General features: G+C 37.6%; 1 protein-coding gene and 1 pseudogene across 5 annotated transcripts in view; one reads left to right on the top strand and one right to left on the bottom strand.

Moving 5' to 3' along the window:
- The window catches only part of ATF1 (activating transcription factor 1), a 57,912-nt gene that overhangs the window by 23,611 nt on the left and 11,865 nt on the right, over positions 1-22,436 (top strand). Inside the window, exons 3-7 of one of the 5 annotated variants that reach the window (XM_013006950.2) lie at positions 1,553-1,672; positions 4,101-4,201; positions 15,262-15,392; positions 21,841-22,023; positions 22,108-22,267. In XM_013006950.2, coding sequence (XP_012862404.2) covers positions 1,553-1,672; positions 4,101-4,201; positions 15,262-15,392; positions 21,841-22,023; positions 22,108-22,267 — 695 coding nt within the window. Of the gene's footprint in view, positions 1-1,552; positions 1,673-4,100; positions 4,202-5,397; positions 5,459-15,261; positions 15,393-21,840; positions 22,268-22,436 lie in introns of those variants that run through there. The other 4 variants (XM_045287315.1, XM_004711384.2, XM_045287317.1 and 1 more) reach the window with 4 other exon arrangements.
- Positions 20,142-21,570, bottom strand: LOC105979426 (annotated as a pseudogene).

Genomic DNA, 22,436 nt, shown 5'->3' with positions numbered 1-22,436 from the left:
CGAATGTACAAATGTGCTTTACACTATTGATGTGTGTATGGATTGTGGTAAGAGTTGTATGAGCCCCAATAAAATGATTTAAAGAACCCAAAAAACTAGACCAGGGGCTGATTGTAGAACAGACCAGCATTTTTCATATGTAAGTTCAAGATAAAGCGAAGTAAATTAAAACTATTTCATGAGAAAAAACACACCTCTTTTTTTCAATTGAGAGAAATCTCAGTTTTGATGGTTCTTCTTGAGTATAGGGGTGGGAACATACCAGGCTTGGAGATCCTGAGTAATGACTTAGAAACACAATAATAAGGGAAGGGATTACTGGTGTTTTTCTCCCTCTTCTACCCACCCACCAGGCCCCCCGCCTCCCCAATCCAACCAAAGTCACTGCCATTGAAGCCATGGTGGCTCATAGTGACCCTGTAGGACAGAGTAGAACTAACTGCCCCTGAGTTTCCGAGACTAATTGTTTACGGAAGTAAAAAGCCCTGTCTTCTCTCTCAGCCTGCACTAAATCAGATGACTTTCCCCAGCCCTCTGAGGAATGGTGGTTTCTGTCCATTTAGAAAAGTATTTTAATCTCTTCATAAATGTGTGCATCTTCATTGTTCTCTCCATTCGCATACGTTAAGATATGAACGACGAAGAGACTTCTCTTGTATTTATGGTTCGTTATACACAGGCTTTCATGACCCTGGGCATTTGGGAAGTGATGAGGCTGGTTTCCAGCCCTGTCTGGGGAAAGGGGAGACGCCAGTGCCTTGTAGGGCTTCATGCAAAGAAAGACATGGGGCTGGCGTTGGGGTCAGAAGGTGACATTCAGAGCCCCAAGAAGCAGCCTGGGATTTTATTGGATGGTTTAAGACCAAGATGAGTGGCATGAACCAGAGTAGTCTGAAGGAAGGTGAGCTCTGCATGGACTGAAAACACCAAAGAAAACTTGGAAGAGGTAGAACCTGAGCTGAGCAGTCACGTGTGATGGGTGAACTGTCCTTGGTTTAGCAGCATTTTATTTGTGATGGTTCCATGAAACCTCATCTAATTTCCACAGAAACATATTTTAATTCCATGATTCAATTATTTGCTTGAAATACTTGATTTTTCTTATTAAACACATTGCCCTAAGTTGGTATTTCTCTCACATCTTGACTCTTGATTCATTTTCAACCAAGTCTTTTCAGAATAACACGTCTTAAAGAGCATCCATGTTTTGGCAAAATCACTTCCTGTATCTGAAATACCTTGCAGCCCGACCCCTGCAGGGAATTGTTTAATCTTGAGACCAACCGAAGTAATACCCCTTCCTTGTCCCCATAGTACAGTACTTTCTTCTTTTCCTCAATTACAGTTCATAGTCTGTTAATTGTAATTATTTGTCTTTTCAGCTTGTACCCTCATTGAATCTCTAGGCCTTAGAGAATACTTGATGTTTGCTGAATAGATGTAATTAAATATCATCAGTTCTGAAATGTGTGTTTTAGTGTTAAGAACTCAGCTGTCTTATATGTACAGGTATAATATATATTTTGTTAATTTAATTTTTATTTGTTCTTAGATGTCACTAAGAGGATCTGCGCCAGTGACAATTGTACCTCTTCCTGGAGAGCAAGTACAGGTTCAGGGGGTCATCCAGACAGCTCAGTCTTCTGTAATTCACCCACCACACGTGCAAACGGTACAGAAATTTGAAGACTTACTGGTCAAGAGTGGGACTTTTATACCCTGAGTCTTCGGACACATTGAAATTGCTGTAGTTGGGTATTATAAACCAAGATAACAAAATTGTCTTAGAATTTAGGTTCTAGAACAGAGTAACTAGAAACATTTTAAAAACTTAGTGTTGTGTATGTACTACTTAGTGAAAGTGGAAACAAGGGGGAGGGGGTCAGTCACTGCTTAGAGTTCAGAGAATGAAAGCTGTTCATAAGGGAGGCAATCTGTTTTTGTCCCAGTGCTAACTATCCTTCCTCAAGGGTGCTAATGCTGGACGCTTGAGAAGTAAAATGGTACCTTCTCAGTTTTACGATGGTCAAAACAAACAAAAGAGAATTCTCATAGAGAAAGGCTTCATTTGTGTCTGTGTACCTTCATGTTAACACTGACACGGTAAGGAGGAAGGGGCCACGCTGGATTTCTGTCTCTTTAGTCTTCACCCCCATTTTATTGACTGGCTGTAATGAACCCCAGAATGTCTGTGGGCCATCTGGATTTTGGAAGTAGCTATCTTGGAAGAAGAACGCTATGCTTCATAGGTTCCGCTTGAGTATATCTCGTCTGGCAAGAAGTCAGTGCTTGAGCTGCATCTAGCTGGTTTTACTCTAGATAAGACTTTACTCTCATTTGCTGGTGCTGCATTGAGAAGTATTTTATCTTAATTCCAAGTGATTCTTTAGCTTTAGAAATTACTTGAGTTTAGTGGGCGGCCTTGGATTAGATTTAGGAACAACAGTAAAAAGAGTTATAGGTTTAGATTAGAAATGGAATATTTAGGACAGTTGAGGAAAAGATAGAAATAACAGATTTTCCTGTATCAAATTGTGTATTAGTGTTAATATTTATTGATTACTAAGTAATCAATACCTGTTTCTTTTCTATCAAAAGATATCGGTTCCATATGGTAAGGTATAATTATGTAGTCATTTGCCAGTTTTTGAAGGAGATTATAGAATGTAAAAAATGTTTATTGGGAAATTGAAGGTCTTAAGACTATGGGAAGGCTTTTTGTAAATAGTATATGTGCTGCCGAAGCGAGCACAGGCTTTTTGTAAATAGTGACTGACTTAGAAAATTGATTTTTAAAATCTATTTTAGAAGTCTTGTTGGGATTTAAATAAAAAGGAGATAAAGCAAAGTATCATAATTTAACTTTGACAAATATTGGGAAGCATAGTGCATTTTAAAAATTGAAAAATAACTTTTTTCAATTATAAAATGTAGCTTAAAACATGTTGACATTCTAAAAGGTTTATTGATAGTAGTTTTTATTGTATGTTTACCATGTGCCAAGCACCAAGTGAGTTATGTTTTAACTCATTTAATTATAAAATGTGATAAAAGCTAATTGTTACAAGTTTTAAAATGGTACGTCTTCACTTGCTCTTCCCAGTAACTTCATCTTGCTTCCTCTCTGCTCTCAGTTGTTTTACTGGACGTGTTAGTAGCATTTGACACAGTTGATCACATCTCTCTCTCAACATACCCTCTCCATTAGTTTTCCAGGACACCTTACCCATTTGATTGCTCTTCTGCCTCACTGGTGGCTCCTTCTCTGTTTCATTTGATGGCTGCCCCACATTTCCCTCCACCTCTGAATGATAGGCGTTCCTGGGTCTGTTCTTGGTTGTTTTCTCTACCTATACTTAACTTCCTTAAGTGAACTCATCTTGTCTCATTGCTTTAAGGACTCTCCCAAGAGCTACAACTCTCAAATTTATTGCTTCTAATCCAGATACTTCCCTGAATTTACATATCCAACTGTCTCCTCAATGTCACCAGTTGGACATTTGAAACTTCTCAAAAAACCTCATGAAACCTCATTGTCATTGAGTCGATTCCAATTCAGCAAGCCTAGAGGACAGAGGAGAATGGCCCCTGGTGGGTTTTGGAGACTAGCTCTCAATGAGAGTATAAAGCTTCATCTTTCTCCTGCAGAGCGGCAGGTGGTTTCAAACTGTTGACCTGTGATTAGCAGTTGACCTGTGGTTAGCCCCACATATAACCCACTATGTCATTAGGGCTCCTGAGTTCTAAACTTGGCATATCTAAAATCGAAATCAGATACCAATGACCTTTGAGTAATGTGTATCGGTGTAGATAAAGAATGAAGATCAGATACTAGTATTTATAACTCTTAATGGAATCATACTGCTTTATTTTGGGCATACACATTCTTAACTGGTTCTGGACATGCTATGCTGTGCTCCTGGAATAAACCAGCTCCATTTCTGCCCTTTTTTCTGGGTCCTAAAATTAATGACCTTACATTTAATGTGTAAATGAGTTTGAGTGGCAGGAGCCAGATAATTTTTTTCAGAAATTAAAATTTTGATTTAACTGTTTTCCACTTGCAGTGTTCATCATAGTAACACCAGTTTATTTTTCAGGTATCATCTTTATCAGAAAGTGAGGAGTCTCAGGACTCATCTGACAGCATAGGCTCCTCACAGAAAGCCCACGGGATCCTAGCACGACGCCCATCTTACAGGTGAACATTCTCTCCTATCAAACCCTGTGTGTGTTGTGTTACATGGTGTTCTGAAAAGCACTGCTTCTGTGGTCAACAGTGAGGCAAAATCCAATAACTGTAAGGGAAAATTAGCAAATCTGTGAAGGAGGGATTCTAACACTTCTTTTAGTAATTGATAAACTAAGCTATCAAGAAAAGGGAAAGAAAAAGTTTTAGCAACATATTTATCAAACTTAACCTAGTATACAAAGTCTACAACACTATATCTAGCAGTTAGTCATATAATACCCAGCTTTATCAAGTACGTATGGCCATTTATAAAATTTATCATATAGTAGGCCAGAAAGCGAGCCCTGGTATAGTGGTTATACATTGGGCTGTTAATTTCAAGATCAGCAGTTTGAAACCACCAGCCCCTCATTGGGAGAAAGACTGGGCTTTTCTACTCTTGTAAGCATTTACCATCTTGGAAACTCACAGGAGCAGGTCTTCCCTGTACTATGGGGTCTCTATGAATTGGTATTGACTCTATGGCAGTGAGTTTAGATTTTTGGGATCATAAAGCAAGTCTCTCATTTTTAGAGTTAATGTTAAACAGAATACATATACTGACCTCATACAGTTGTTAGAAATCATTGTCAGAGAACCTTGAGGAAGAAAAATGACTAAAATAATTTTTAAAAATTGACATTTATGATTTAAAGACGAAATAATAATTAAAATAGAACATATTTGAAACCATATGAAGTGAATTGTTACATTCAAATCTTGTAGGATTCAACCAGTGAGCTGTTTATATTTTATATTAGGAAAGAGCCAAAGTTAGAAATTAATCAAATAATTATTTAAGCCAGGCCAGGAAAAGAAACAAAAGAGAGAAGGCAGAAGGAACCAATAAAGGGCAAACATTATTGAAATAGAGGAGACATCAGTAAACTCAGAAGCTTAATTCTTTGAAAACACTAATTCAATGTTTTATTTATGTAACAGATACATGGGACTTCTTTAAGTGCTGTACAGTACTAACTTAAGTAGTCTTCGCAACACTGTGAGATAAACATTATCTTCCCATCTTTACAGAGGAGGAAACTGAAGCACAGAGATTAAGTAATGTGCCAAAAGTTAATGCTGTTGATTTGCTGAGCTAGGGTGAAGACCCACGCAGTCTGATTGAAGAGTTCTGCTCTTAACAACTGTTACGTTGTATATCACAGTGTCAAAGAAGAAAAAAGAGAAGTCACAGTAGACTGTCTTAGGAATGAAAAGTCCCTACAGGTGCGCAAATACTTTAAAATAGTAAATATATTGTCAGTATTTCTGAAAATGTAAACAAAATGAAGTTCCCAAGGAAAAATAAAAAATTACTTAAATTTACTCAAGAAGGAAATCTAAATGGTCACATAACCAAGAAAATAACAGTAATTATGTATATTTTCCTTCTCCCCTAAAATACCTAATGTCAGATGTGTTACAGTGTACTCTGTCAAAAATAATCTCCATCTTATAAAAAAATTTTTTTAAGTCGTTTTGGGGAGGTGGGCATTCTTTTCATTTTGAAGCCAGGATGACTTTGAAATTAAAATCAAGTGAAGACAGGATAATCTTTATAATTTTCTCCTGCATTAGCAAAATAACACAGAAGTCTAATAAAATAATACCAAGCCCAAACCAGTAGTATATAAGTATAGTAGAGCTTTATATAAAATATTTATAAATAAATTGAATATGCTTTATTCTGTATATGATGGTGATTAAATATTGGGAAGTTTATTATAAGCAGCTTATAGCAATAAACTGATTGAAGGAGAAAAACTATACTTGTAAAATCAGATCAGTAAATGTAGAAAAAGTACTTGATAAAATCCACCTGTTCATAATAAATTCTAAGCAAATAAGGAATAAGGGGATTCTTTAGCATATACAGACCTTGAGGATTGAACTATTAGACAGACCATCGCCCCAATTCTAGCCTGACCACTAGGTGGTGTACCTGTGGAATAGATTAAAATAGGACCACAAAATGTTTGAAAATGACACTGACATTATTACCACAATCCACAGTTGCCTGGGTCCAACTTGGTTTATCTGCACCAGAAAACAAACAGACTTATTCACTGCCATTGAATCAATTCTGACTCATACTGACTCTTGAACAGAGTAGAACTGCTCCTATGAGTTTTCCAAGGCTTAATAGGAGCTCACATGCAAGCTTAGGTTGAAGTAGAAGAAAATTAAAACAAGTTCACAAGAGCGAAAATATGTCCATGAGTGTATCCCACCAGGCCATTTAAAAGACAGACAAAAAGAAAAGATCAAATGGATGTCTTTTTAATGACCTGATGTATATTCATACAGTGGAATGTACCTTAGCAACAGTGAAGAACACAATACTGGTATGTGCTACCACATGGAGGAGCCTTGAAAATAATAAGCTCAGTGAAAGTAACTGGGCTAAAAAGACCAGATAATGAATCATTCCATTTGTATGGAACTTCCAGAAGACAAACTGATAGGAAAAGTAGGTGAATGGCTGTGTAGGACTCGGGGAGAAGATGGAGGAACTGAAGATGGACTGCTAATGAATACTGGATCTCTTCAGGAAGGGGGCACAGAAGTAGTCTAAAATTGGAGAGTGGTGATGGTTACAATCCTCCAAATGTACTAAACACATTGAATTGCACTCTTCAAATGGGTTAGTTGTATGTGAATGATGTCTCATTAAAGCTGTGTGTGTGTGTTTTAAGCCCAAGAATTAATCCAAATGGTTTTAAAAAACATGAATTACATAAGCTGTGATAAAGTTAAAGTTAAAATAAAGCGATGCATTAAGCTATGTCATGAAAACAACTAATCACAAAGGAAAGCTGGATGCCATGTTACAATCAGTACAGTTTTGTTGTGATGAAATACAATTAACAGCAGAGAGCAAAGAATATTTACTAGCAACAAAGGGATATTCCGTAAAGGCAAGTCAGTTCACGAAGAAGATATAAAAATCCTAAACGTGTCCAGACCTAAAAGCAGGACTTCAAAATACATGAAACAAACTAACAGAACTGCAAAGAAATGTAAGTATTAAATCTACAGTTAGAGTGGGAGATTTCAGTACACCTCTCACAATAGAATTATTGTGTTATAGAAGAATTATCATAGAATTATAGAGCATACCAAGCCATGATATTCATTGTATCACACGAGGGAGTACCCAAAACAAAACTGGGATTTTTTTTTCAAAGCTATTTAATTTTTCTTATAAAACAACCTTATCAGCTTCAAAGTACTCTCCATTACACTTAATACATTTGTGAAATCTGCAGTTCCATTCTCGGAAACATATTCCAAACTTACTTGTTTGGATGGCTGACACCACCTCCCTCGTTTTTTTCCTTAACCTCTTCTGTGACTTCAAACCACTGTTCTTTCATGTCCCTCTTCATTTGTGGAAACAGAAAGAAGTCGCATGAAGCAAGGTTAGGTGAGTAAAGTGAATGGGGCAAAAGAGACATGCTGTGTTTTGCCAAAAACTGGCACACTGAAATGGCTGTGTGAGCAGGTGCATTGTCATGGTGGCAAAACCAGTCCCCCATCTGCCACAAATCAGGCCTTTTTTGTTAAGCAATCTTTTCAGAACCTCTAAATAGAAAGTTTAACAGTCTGACCTGGTGGAACAAACTCCAAATGCACTATCAGTCTGCATTTTCATCTTTTTGGGAAGTTGATGGATGTCCAGAACAAGGTTTGTCATCAATCAACATTTCACCTTTTTTGAAACGAGAAAACCACTTGTACACTTGAGTTTTTACCCATAGCGCTGTCTTTGTAAGCTGTAGTCAACATCATAACAGTTTGTGTGGCATTTTTACCAAGCAGTAAACAAAATTTCACAGCCTCTGTTCCCTTAAATGCCCATCACAAAAAACGAGATTCAAGTGAAACTGCTTTTATGAACAAATTCACTGTGACCAGAGAGAACCTTCCCAGGCGACGCCACTGGGTGCACTAACTCAGAGCCAGTTGCTTTATGCTTGCTTTGTGGGAAAAATGCATACTACGAAAACTGCCCAGCGGAGCTTTTTTGTTTTTGGGGGGGTACCCCCTCATATACATGTGAAAGTTGGACATTGACTAAGGAAACTGTATAAGAATTGATGCATTTGAAGTGTTATGCTGGAGAAGAATATCAAAGTACCAGGGACTGCTAAACAGACAAACCGATATTGGAAGAAGTAAGGCCAAGAGTGCTCCTTAGAGGTAAGGATGGCGAGACTGTCTTACGTGCTTTGGATGTGTTGTTAGGAGAGACCAGTCCCTGGAGAAGGACATCATGTTTGGTAAAGTGGAAGGGCAGTGAAGAAGAGGACGGTCCCTCAACGAGATGTGCACAGTGGCTGCATCAATGAACTCAGGCGTAGGAACAATTGTGAGGATGGCACAGGAGTGTGCAGTGTTTTGTTCTGTTGTGTTGGAGCTGGAGCTGACTCTATCACACCTAACAACATAGAAGAATTGAACAACATCAACTAACTAGACTTGACATTTTTAGAGCACCTCTTCCCCCAAACAACAATGCATTCTTTTTAGAACAAATCACAATGATTGGCATATAAGACCCCTACCCCCACCCCGTGGGTGAAGGGTGACAGCAGATGGTGTAAGATATGAAAATAATAATAATTTATAATTTATCAAGGCTTCATGAGGGAGGGAAAATAGATGAGCTATTACCAAGGGCTCAAGTAGAAAGAAAATGTTTTGAAAATGATGATGGCAACATATGTACAAATGTGCTTGACATAATTGATGTATGGATTGTTAGAAGAGATGTAAGAACTCCCAATAAAATTACTTAAAAAAAAAAAAGAAAAGAAGGCATTCTTTTCAAGTTCACTTCAAATATTCCACCAAGAAAGGCTGCATCTTGGTTCATGAAACACCCTGTAACACATTTTAAAAAGCTGAAATCACGCCAAGTTTGACCTCTGATCAAACTAAAATTAGGTTAGAAATCAGTTATAGAAAAAGTTTGGGAAAATCTACAAACATTTGAGAGTTGAACAATGAACACCTTTCAAATAAATAATCAGGTCAGAGATAAATTCTTAAGAAACTTTAAAAATACTTTTTTTTTTAAAAAACATTTTATTAGGGGCTCATACTAAAAATACTTTTAACGGAATGAAAATGAAAATATAAAATTTGTGATAATTCATTGTAATTAATTTGATGGAAATTCAAGCATTAAGCGCTTATTTTGGCAAAGGTCTCAAGTTAATAATCTAAGCTTCTCTCTCTCTGAAAGTATATCGTTTATCCCAAAGCAAGCAGAAGGAGGAAATAAAGAGTAGAAATCAGTTAAATTGAAAAGAAAAAGGTTAATAGAGATGGTCAATGATATAAAAGCTGCTGCTTTGAAAAAAGTCATGACATTTGATGACCCTGACAGAGATAACAGAGAGAGTCAAGGAGAAGAGGTTGAAGAGGTCACAGAGGGACAGACAGGCTATGGCTGTGCAGGCCCTGGAATTTATTCTGAATGAGGTGGGGCACCATTGTTGCAGGTTTTATTGTGGTGGTAAATAAAACCAGTTGCATTTTAATCATGGGAAGTGTACAGTTTGGTGACATGATTACATTTACTTTGTTGGGCAGCCATTACCACTTTCTGCATCCATCACCCTACTTGCTGAGTAATACTCCATATTCATCCCACCTCCAGCGCAGGGTAACCTCTAGTTGTCTTTCAGTCCTTATTGATTTGCCTGGTCTAGGTATTTTATGAATAGGAACCCTACATTGGTTCCTTTTGCATCTAATTTATTTCATTTAGCATAGTGTTTTTGAAGGTTTATTCATGTTGTGTTAGCATCCGAAAATTTTCTTTGTGGCTGAATAATAATCCATTGTATAGATAGACCACATTTGTTTAATCTGTTCATGTGTGAGTGCTATAAATATTGGCTGTTGTGAACATTGTGTGAGTACCTTTTGAGGACCCTTCAAGCAATGTTTTTGTAGCAGCCGCACTGGTTACATTCCCACTAGTAGTACACAGGCTTCCAGATGGCTTTCTTCGTTGTACGGGGACAGACTGGAAAGCGGGAACTAAAGAGATCAGAAGAGGCTTTTGTGACCGTTCAGGAAGTAATAATGTGGGCTGGGGTAACAGCCTTGGAGGTAATGAGGATATATCACATTCTGGATATATTTCCTAGATAGTGACAATAGGATTTGTTTTTGAATTAGATTTGGATTATGAGAGGTACATCAAATTTTTGGCTTAGGTAACTGGATGACTAAGAATGGAGTTAAACTTATTGAAATGAATAAGCTTATAAGTAGCGGAAGGATATGTAACATTAGATTTTGAATGTGTTACGTCTGAGGTGTTTATTGAGTGGAAATAATTCAATATCAAGTTGGAATAAGGAATCTGGAGTTTAAGAGAGGTTGGAGACATAGCATTTGAAGGCTCACCGGACTTTTCTGGTCCCCAGAAAAGGAATGTAGCCACACAGGAGAAGAAGTGAAAAAGGCGGCAGCACCCTGAGACTCTCCCAAGGTTGAGTCAGGAGGGTGAGGGAAACAAAACAAATATCTTCAAATGCAGCATCATGAAAGTAATCTTTGGGGAGGGATGCACAGTAACTTAGGGGTTAGATAAGGAGAAAGGAATGGGGGTAACATTTTGGTGCATCTATAACATGATTCTATTAAAAATAAGATCTGAACAAAACAAAGACAAACTATTAGTTTCTGTTGACTTTTGGTATGAAGTATGTTACCAAAAACCAAACCCACTGCCATCGATTGGTCACACTCGTAGTGACCCCATCGGACAGAGCAGGACTATCCCTTTGGGTTTCCGGGCGATACGTTTTCATGGAAGCAGAAAACGTCATCTTTTCCCCACTGAGTGGCTGGTGAGTTTGAACTGCTAACCTTGTAATTAGTAACCCAGTGTGTGACCCACTTTCATTTGTTACTACTTTTCTTTATGCTCATAATGTTTCCTAACCCTATAATGCCTGAATTTTTAATTTCAGGAAAAAAATTGTTGTTTAATTCTTTACTTTCATGGTTATCAATATGTAAAACAACCAAAATATATTTAAAAAATAAAAAAATTTGCAATATTTAAAAAATATAACCAAATCGTCACATTTGTCCATTGATTTATAATACAAGAATAAAAATGCACCTTCATTTCTATATTATTTTTCATCTTATTTTATTATTAAATAAAAAAACTGAAAATTTATTTGTTTATAATTTTAGTTAGTGTGAAATTGAACAAAGCAATTTTTTCTTTTGTGATACAAAGATGAACTTTGCATTTGCTGCAGAAAAATACTGGTGCGCTCTTGCAATTTACATTTTTGCATCTTCCTCCGTTTGTGACCTCAGGGTAATGGTGAGGACCATCCAAATGGGTATCTCTTCCAGGGGTGCTTTTGGTGGCAGGACCGCTTCTCTTTTTGTAGCAAACTCAGCATCAGTAAAGCTAGTAGAAGGTCATCCTCTTTTTGTTGGTCTGTTACTTTTTCCTTCAAGAAGAAGAGCTTTGGCGATGCTCATTTTGAACTCGTGCAGACTTTGGGAATTTGTGAATTATCGACGTGAATCTTGGACTTTATATCTTCCCATCTATCTCTACTTATCACTTCCGACACAATAGGACAGTTTAGTTTGCCCTTCCAATATACACGTGAATTTGAGAGCTTCACCACCAACATAGCAAGCAGTGTACCCCAAAATTGCTCAAGTTCCAGGCTACTCAGTGCAAGAGGTTTATTGGGATTTTGCTGGATTGCATAAAGATTTTTTGGTCAACAATATGAGTAATGATATCCTTTGAGAAAAAAATGTCTAAAATATTGAACAGGACGTTTTACTACCCCAGAAGAATCTATTTGTCCTAACTATTCAGGCATAGGTCTAGCTGTACCGTCTCCAGAAATGTGCTGCTAAAGAGGACTTCGATTTCTTGATGTAGATGGCTTTGAACTTGTAGTTAGTGGAATTGATTCTTCAATTTCAACAACTGAAGTTTCTAACTCATCTTCACTAGTATTATCATTACTAACTACAAGGCCTTCTAATTCATCCAAATCAGAATAGTCAGGCATATATTCACTTACTATGATAGGAAAAAATAAATATTGTTATCAAAATAGTTTGAATAGCAATATAATTAAAACTTTATATTGTAAAATCAAAAATTTTAAATATAATACACATTTTATTTACCAATTTCATCCATATTAGCATCTGGTTCCTTGTCTGAGTCTGTACCGCTTCCATCTAGGTCCTAAATTTGCCGTTTCCCATAAAACAAATCATAATCCATGCTGTGGTGATTTTTGTCTGTCGATTCAAAAGGTGAGTGTAACGAAGTTGTTATGTTTTGAAAAAGCGGAAATATATAATAAACAATGTTTTTTAATGAGCATTACACCTTTGACATAAAAACTACAGTTTTATGAACATAAAAAATATCAACACTAAAACGTCAATAGATTGAAAATTATCGTAAAATGCACTGAACGCAAACGACCACTTAACCTCAAACGCACAATTGGTCAAAACGTGCCAATATTCAAGCATTTTGCTGCTAAAATGCGTGACTAGCGGTATGTATTTGTACTAGTAAAGTGCGACAATTTCGTTGACATCTTCGTCTGCTCTAAAAGCTTTATAATTTCGGTACCAGATACGTTTTCATCAAATGTTATGAAAACGTCGCATTTGGAGTTATAGGGCTAATTGAAAAAGAGATGGACATACTATTTATAGTCTCATGCTAATCTGGCTGCATGAAACCATGAAGGCAGCCTGGTAAATGGATTCTGTGTTGAACTTAGGTTAATACAGCCTACCAGTTTACTGGCTCTTTGTGGGAAGTCTGTCCAAAGAGAAAACCAAGCTAAAGGAGCTTTAATATCTTATAGAGGAACAGTTCAAGGGACTGTAAAGTATCTTAGTTTAAATAAGACCTCTTGGCAGTTATCAAATACTGCAAAATAGGGCAAGGATATAGAATTTGAGGTTAGACTTAAATTTTTCCTAGCTTCACTGTGGAGAATCAGCTTTGGGAGTACATTAGAAATGGTTCGATTTTCTAATTCCAAAGATGGAATGGTTTGCTTTTTGGAAGTTGGTGCTTTATTCCTGGAAGCAAAGGCTATTAGGAATGTTAAAGAGGGAATTTTTTAATGGACTGGGAGATTGATAGATCCCTTTTAAAACTAAAGTCCTTTCAATAAAAAAAACAAAACAAAAAAATAAAAAAACAAAAACTAAAGTCCTTTCTCTTTGTGTGTGTGTGTTTTATACTTATACTATGTAATTATGTAATTAAATATGTAATTAAAATTTCTAATTTTTATACAATGAACATAAAGGATTTTTTAATCCTTAGAACAATGCTTCTACCTTATTTCTGTTTCAAGTTGAGAAAACTGAAATTTATGTATCCAGGTATTTCATCCTAAGGTTTTTTGAAGTGACAGTGCCGGAAGACAAGGGAAGATAGCTATAATATATATATTTTTGAGTGTTTACTATGAAGCTAAAAGGAGCCTTGGTAGAATGGTTCAGTGCTTGGCTGCTTAACCAAAAGGTCAGCATTTTGAATCCACCTAGTCTCGCCAAAGGGGAGAAAAAAAAAACTCACGTTCAGCCCCTGCCAGCCTTTAGGTTAGCAGTTGGGCACAACCATTTGTACCACCCATGGACAATTCTTTTTTTTTTTAATCATTTTATTGGGGGCTCGTACAACTCTTATGACAATCCATACATCCATCCATTGTATGTCAAGCACATTTGTACATTTGTTGCTATCATCATTCTCAAAACATTTGCTTTCTACCTGAGCCCTTGGTATCAGCTCCTCATTTTTCCCCTCCCTTCCTCAGGAACCCTTGATAATTTATGTTATTATTGCTTTATCATATCTTATACTGTCCGAAGTCTCCCTTCACCCACTTTTCTGTTGTCCATCCCCCAGGGAGGAGGTTACATGTAGATCCTTGTAATCGGTTCCTCTTTCTACCCCACCCTTCCAGTATCACCACTCTCACCACTGGTCCTGAAGGGATCATCTGTCCTGGATTCCCTGTGTTTCCAGTTCCTATATGCACCAGTGTACATGCTCTGGTCTAGCTGGATTTGTAAGGTAGAATTGAGATCATGATAGTGGGGCGTGGGGGGAAGCAATTAAGAACTAGAAGTTGTATGTTTCATCGTTGCTACACTGCACCCTGACTTGACTCATCTCCTCCCCACTACCCTTCTGGAAGGGGGTGTCCAATTGCCTCCAGATGGGCTCATTCATAATGATATGATTTTTTGTTCTTTGATACCTGATACCAGATCCCTTCGATACCTTGTAATCACACAGACTAGTGTGCTTCTTCCATGTGGGCTTTGTTGCTTCTGAGCTAGATAGCCGCTTGTTTACCTTCAAGCCTTTAAGACCCCAGACGCTATATCTTTTAATAGCCGGGCGGACAATTCTTTCATCATTATAATAGTATGTGTAGAACAAAAGGACTCTTTAACACAAGAATTCAAGTGTATTGTACTTTTTTTATTGTAAAATTTTACAACAAAACATTACCATTTTAATGTGTAAAATTAACCACTATATTTACATCTAGTTCTAGAAATTTTTCATCACCCCAAACAGAAACTCAGTACCCCTTACATAATAGCTCCCCATTTCCCTCTTCCTCAGCCCCCATAATCCAGTAATATTATATTTTGGTCTCTATGCATATTTACCTATTCTAAGTATTTCATATATTGCAGTCATACGATATTTATTATTTTGAGGTTCAGCATTATGTTTTCAAGGTTCATCCATGTCACCACATGTATCAGAACTTTATTTCCCATTTATGGCTGGAAAACATTCAAGTGTATGCGTACTGCATTTGGTTTATCCATTCATCTGTCTATGGGATTATTGTAATTCTAATCTGAGACAGAAAGGTTTACCAATATCTTTTTGTAGTGGAGTCTTCATGATGCAACTCAGAGTTTCTTTTACCAGCATTAACAGAGTTCTGTTTTCACAGGAAAATTTTGAAAGACCTTTCTTCTGAAGATATACGCAGCAGAAAAGGGGACGGAGAAAGCCCTGGAGTTTCCACTGTCACTTCTATGTCTGTTCCAACTTCCATCTATCAGACCAGCACTGGACAGTACAGTACGTAAAAGAGTTCATTTCCACGTGAGAGACACAAGACTTCTGTAGCGAATGTCAGACTTTAATATACGGGGGCTGCAAAACGTTCATGGAAAAACTGAATGAAAAAATAATAGAACTCTTCCTTGAACTTTTTGAATCCTCCTCATGATAATGATTTTTAAAGGATAATGTCTTGAGCTTTTATTAAATGTTAGGCTTAATGCAAAACACTTTCTCATATTATGTCATATATTCTTTACAACACCTAATGTGGGGTAGACAAGGTTACTGTCTGACCAGGAAACAAGCTTAGAGGGTGAGATGATCTTCCTCAAGTCACACAGTTTCTAAGTTATGGAGCCAGAATTCAAACAAGTCTCTGAGTCTAGAGATGTAATTTTACTCCAACTGACATTCTTTTTTATAAGCTTACTATTTTAGACAGCTATGTCTATGGCTTTAATTACAGAAGAAGTTAATCTTTGAATTAGTTAACATAAAAATTAAACATTAACGATTAATTTTCAGTTTCAGTTTGGGAAGACTGAATCAAGGAGGGTTCAGATTGTTTTGCAATGTGATTTGTAGAAATTGGTTAGTGTTTTAGTAAATCACTAAATCTCTATCAGAAAATGTTCTAAGAATTAATAAGAGGGTTTTAAAAGACACCTAGCACAAACACAAATATAAATATCTTCATCTAATGGTCTATAAATTAGTAACTTGCAATTGTGCTAATACTTAGATTTTTTTTTTTTTTTGCCTAATAGTATAGTAAATGGAGTTACATTTGCTAAAACTGGTAACAAGGCAATGAATTAGCTTGCTATAGATATTCATGTTAGTTTTGTTTCCAACATTCTGAAAATTTTCAAATACACAGGCAAGTTCAAAGAAACATACAACACCCAGCTAGAAAACTACCACTTAGAAATCTGAATAACATTTTACTATATTTGCTTTATCACATACCAGTCTTTTTTTTTCTTAAAGCAGTTAAAAACATGCTTTTTCTAATGAAGGAAGCCCAAGATAAGCCAAATTAAGACTCACTAGTATAGTCTGTATGTTTATATGTGTTGGCCAAAAGGGCTTATTAGTGAGTATTAACCAGTGGGCAATAAGTGCTACATGTATGTTCTCCATTTATATATTGGAAGAATGAATGCTAATCAACTTTAATTGTATTATGTGCATGGCAATACAGAAGTGATAGAAGTAACAGTAATTACAACCTCCTGAGTCTCTCTGGAGGATCCCTATTGGTGTGTAATGGGCTATATGTTGAGCTGCAAACTTCAAGGTCCAGCTGCTCTAAGGAAGAACGAGGATGGTCTCTATTTCCATAAGGATTTAGAGCCTTGAAATCCCACTGGGACAGTTCTCCTATGTCAGAATCCACTCAGTGGCAGTGAGTCAGCTTGTGGGTTTTGTTTGTTTAGGTCTATGTCTGTAGGAAGAGGTTCAGGGATCACTAATAGATCACTTCCTACAGTTCTCACAAACAAGCACCTTGCTTTATTATGCTTTGCTCTTTAGTGCTCTGCAGACTTTGTGTTTTTCACAAATTGAAGATTTGTGGCAAACCTGAGTGGAGTGGGTTTCTCGGCAGTTTTCCCACAGCAAGTGCTCACTTAGTTTGTGTCACATTTTGGTAGTTCTCACAGCATTTCAAGCCTTTTCACATTGCTCTGATTACCCACTTGAATAGACGATAGGGTAGTGTAGATGTAATTTATATGTGCTGAGAAACCCAAAGGCTCATATTATTGGCTTTACTGTGATATATATTTAACTAGCATTTCTGAAACGGAACCCACAGTATATATTTTGCAAGGTATGCCACTACAGTTCTTTTAACACTTCTTTTTATTTTAATCATAAAAAACCCAAAACTGTTGCTGTTGAGGTGATTCTGACTCTGAGACCTTATAAGACAGGTAGAACTACCACCTAGGGTTTCCAAAGCTGCTGAGCACTTTAACCATAAAGATTTACGCGTGGCAATCCTGCGAGGCAGTAGTACTCTGTCCAGGACCAAGGCTATGAGTAGAATCAACTCAGTCACAGTCTCTTTGTTTAGTTTCATCTTTTTAGCAGCAGATAGCCATATCTTTCCCGTAGAATGCCTAGTGGGTTCGAACAACCGACTTTTTGCTTAGCACCCGGGCATTTATCCATTGTACCACTAGAACTCTACATTCTGATTTAAAAAGTCTTAAAAGAATTGAGGTAACTTGCCCACAGCTATCTAATAAGGTAATTTAAAATTTTGAAGAGAGAATAAAGAAAAAGAAAAATCATAAAAATTAAGCACACAACTCATCCATTAAGACTCTCTAAGTCAATAGACACCCATTAAGTTATAGTACATGCTGCCATGCTTTTCAGATATTTACTGATTGTTGTTAGCAAACATATCTAACTTCAAAAATCAGACCTTTTCTAACAGTTTAACATAAATAGGCAATGAGCATGAATAGGTAATTTATATCTAAGGAAATATAAGTTACGTTTAATGATAAATCATTACTCTTCTTTTGGGGACATCCTAATAATACTTATTTTTGCTTTTATAGCTTTATTAAAGTATTTCACATAGCTTAAAGTTCCTTATTTCAGGATATAGGTGAGCAGATTATAGTATATTCATAGAGTTGTATATTTGTCACCACATCACCCAGTACCACTCCCCCCCCTCACCTCATTCTAGCTCCAGGCAACCACTTTCCTACTTGTCTCTATGGATATACCTGTTCTCAATAATTGACATAAATGGAAATATAACTAACTTCTTTCATTTAGCATTGTATTTTCTAGGGTCATCCATATGGCATAAATCAGTACTTTACTCATTTTTACTGCTGGGTAGTACTCCATAATATTCCAATGTACCACATTCTGTTTACCAGTTGATCAGACATTTAGGTTGTTTCCACTTTTGGGGATTTGTGAATAATGCGTCAGCATACAAGTTTTGTGTGATAACATGTTTTCATTCCTCTTGGATATAGTAGGATTGGAAAAAAAAACAAACCCTCAAATTCACTGTCTTGAGTCCATTCCAACTCATAGGTGCCTTAGTAGTGTAATAATGGGCTGTGTGCTGGTCAGCACTTAGAAACCACTAGCCACTCTGTGGGAGAAAGCTGAGACTTTCTATAAACAGTTACTGTTTCAGAAACCCAAAAGGGCACTTCTACTCACTTTGTAGGCCCGTTTGGCTGAAAGTTGAGCCATGGGGGTGTTTTTTCACTTCTGGTCTTGGAGAGTAACGAAGTGCCGTGGTCTCAGAAGTTCCATGGGCCAGGAAACCTGCCTGCTGCTCTGTCTCATGGTATCCATGCTGCAGCCTCTGCTGCCTCTACCACTTCAGACAGATTTAGCAAACATCCCGGTGGCTGTTGTTCCTTGATGGTCATACGTTTCCTCTCTCCATGCTTTTGAAACGACTCATTCTTATATACAAGTAGAAAGGCTCAACTCACCAATCCCCTTTATAAGTGTTCCGTGAATACTATTGAGGAGCCCTAGTGGTATAGTGGTTATGCATTGGGCTGCTGACCACAACGCCATCAGTTCAAAACCACCAGTCACTCCTTGGGAGAAAGATGGGGCTTTCTACTCCTGTAAAGAGTTATAGTTTTGGAAACCCACCGGGTAGCTCTACCTTGTCTTACAGGGTTACTCTGAGTTGGCATCGACTCGATAGCGGTGAGAGTTTTATACATCCTATTAGCCTGGTCTTACCCAATCATTTGCTGGGAGTTCCAAAGATAATGGGTAGAAGAGCCATTGTTAAACAGTTTCACATCACTGCACACTCTGTCCAGGACCTCCTACTGTGATGCCTTTCAGAGCAGGTGGCAGTAGTAGCCAGGTACCCTCTAGTTCTTCTGCTCTCAGAGTGTGCAGGTTGAAGCTTGCCAATAATCTCTCCCATGTGTCTTGGATTTTCTTTGCTCTTCTTTCCTCTGGACTGGGAGAGACCATTCATTGTAGCTTAGATGGTCACTCTTTTTGTCAGGCTTTTGAGATCCTAGTCACTACTTAGCAAAGTAGGATGTAGACCTTTGTGAGCTATATTATGCCAATTGACCTTGATGCCCCCCTTTAAGTAAATTGTTTTTCAAAGAAATTAAGTTTTATTTGGAAAGACTATTTTCCCCAACACACATCTTCTAAGGATTATACAATAACCATTGCTCCAATACCAAAATTTCTGACAGCAAATTATACAGTTGCTCTAGTTAATAAATAAGGTTTGTCCTTCACTGATTAAAGGCATATTTAAACCTCAATAAGTTTAGCACACACACACACCACATCACATTTTAAGTTGGTAAACTTTAACAGCTATAGATGTATTTCAAATACAACATGTTATATAGGAGTCCATAAGTTTTTCATCTTTAACAAAAGCTTAATTTTCAGGGTTTCAAAATTCCATTCTTAAAAAAAAAACATCAAGTAAGGATTTTCTTCTATAGCAAAATTGTCTACAGTAAACTCTTTGACAGCTCCATGCCACCCCAGACAACCTTGACATGACTGAGCTACTTATGTTACCGTCTTACCCAAATACACAATTAAAAAAGAAAAGTTTTCCACAAACACACAAGTCTCTTAATACAATGTCTCACACCAAAGAAGTTTTAAAAAGGTCAACTTCTATTCTTAATTGATTAGCTACAAGTTAATTTTCTGTAAAGCAAGAAAAATAATTTACCAACTGTAACACCACGGTTCCTTTTTTACTGAGGATGTTTAACTGATCAATAATAATTCCATCTTTAGGAGTATAATGATGAGTGGGAAACAGCAATAAACCGACAAAATGTAGGTATTAAATAAACCAAAGATGTTTGTAAAAGGGGTCTTAAGAAAAATCCTCAATTTATGGATAGCGTTTTGGGGGCTCTAAGAACGAGATCTTGATCGTGATCAGTATCGACTATAGTGAGGAGAATCTTCTGTACCCCAGTAATCATAGTCTTCGTATCTGTCATACCCACAATCATATCCTCTGTCATAGTAAGAATCTCGATGTCTGCCACCACCGCCGCCACCACCTCCTCCTCCACCACCACCGCCACTGTGAGCTTCTGCCCAGATAGATGCCTGGTGCAGATGTGTGCGCGCTCTTGAGGATAGACTCAGTCATGTGACTTCTACCGTCTAGCTCCATTCCACTTGCCATTTCCGCAGCATCCTTTGAGTCATCTATTCTTTCCAAATAAGCAAAAGCAAATCCTCAAGACCATCCAGTTTGCTACTAAAAAACCACATTAATATCACTCAATGTTTCCATATCGAGAACACTTCACAAAGATCTCTCCCTGTTGTGTACAAACTGAGGCCAAATACTCCAAGACGAGTGTTGGGATCCGGATTTGCTCTGCTGCCTGTATGTCTTCTCTGGTTAGATACTGGAGAGTGACTTCGACTTCAGCTCCTTTGGCGTCGATTGTGTAGTGTGTATGATCTCCTCCAAGGTCATCTCCTATGAGGATGAGAGTGGGATCTGCATGGAGAGTAACATCTATGAGAATGCCTCCTAGATCTGACCTAGATTTTGACCTTGGTCGAGAACGAGATTCGGAGTGTTTGGAAGCCAATGATTGACTACAAGAGCCTGATCTTCTCTCCGGTTTTACACAAGCTGGAGTTCCCGTTGGAGATTTTGACTGAGAGCGAGATTCTCTGCTCCCGAAGTTGCTCTCCTCTATATCACTCAGGCCGGCCAGGCGGTCTCCAGAACTAAGTATGAGACAAGCCTCGGCTTGAGGACGGATGGCCTAATCAGCCCGCTGAGTAGACCATGGGGAGGAGGAAAGAGTTGGCAACAATGGCCGCTCCGCTCCCACTCAGTCCCACGCTGCTGCAAAATGGCCTTCTCTAAGTGAATGACTGAATAATGTGTAGTGACTTTCATACTGCTTACCAGGAGAGAACAAAGCCAAGAAAGAGTATGAAAAAGACTTTTCAGTACGTAAAGTTTTAGTTGAGTTTTTCCCATAACCATTTGTTTACGTAGCAAAAGTGTTCTTAAGTTATGATCGTTTTACTGCTTCTTTTGAATGACAATTAGATAGGATGTTAATATTTGCCCTTAAAGGTTAGCCAGTGGGAGCCCTTTGGAGGGTTACTGTGGCAATGTTAGCCCGAAGTGCTCCATTAGCCTGAAGTGCTCCATGGAGCCAAAGTGTGCTCATTTTAACCAGATTGTATATCTAGACTATAAAATGTTACAACGATTTACTTATTTTGCATATTTTAGAGTGCTTCAAAAAGGCATGGAAAAATTCTATCCTTTTTACTCCAGTTTTTGATGCACTTTTGTATTTCACTTAAAGTAGACAATGGTTATCAAGTTGCACTACACTCGAACTTACTTGAACAAATACTGTGTGTCTGTAATTAATGTGTTCTTTGGCCTCATGAGAGTATTTTCTCTTTGGTTTAGTTGCCATTGCCCCAAATGGAGCCTTACAGTTAGCCAGTCCAGGCACAGAGGGAGTACAGGGGCTGCAGACATTAACCATGACAAATTCCGGCAGCAGTCCGCAAGGTACAACAATTCTCCAGTACGCACAGACCTCTGATGGACAGCAGATACTTGTGCCCAGCAACCAAGTGGTTGTACAGAGTAAGTATGGGATATGCCAGCAGAAAGTGCCCCATAGTGCTTTGAAGAATGTTCACCAACTTTCACTCTCTTTTGACCACATAGCTGCTTCAGGAGACATGCAGACATACCAGATCCGTACCACCCCGTCAGCTACTTCTCTGCCCCAGACTGTGGTCATGACATCTCCTGTGACTCTGACATCGCAGACAACTAAGACAGACGACCCCCAACTGAAAAGAGAAATAAGGCTGATGAAAAACAGGTAGGTAGTACACTGCAATTTCACTTCACATACATGGACGGATAGTGTTCTTACAGATCTCAAAACATAACCTGATGTTAATTGGAAATTATGTTAAAAACAAGGGAGAGGTCTATATCTGCTTAGTTGTACTGAATGTTAGATTATGTCCTGTTCATTTTTTTTTTTT

Source organism: Echinops telfairi, unplaced genomic scaffold, assembly GCF_000313985.2.
Source record: "Echinops telfairi isolate 266 unplaced genomic scaffold, ASM31398v2 ScPeMD7_12;HRSCAF=54, whole genome shotgun sequence".
Lineage (NCBI taxonomy): Eukaryota > Metazoa > Chordata > Mammalia > Afrosoricida > Tenrecidae > Echinops > Echinops telfairi.
This window is presented reverse-complemented; position numbering and strand designations above follow the sequence as displayed.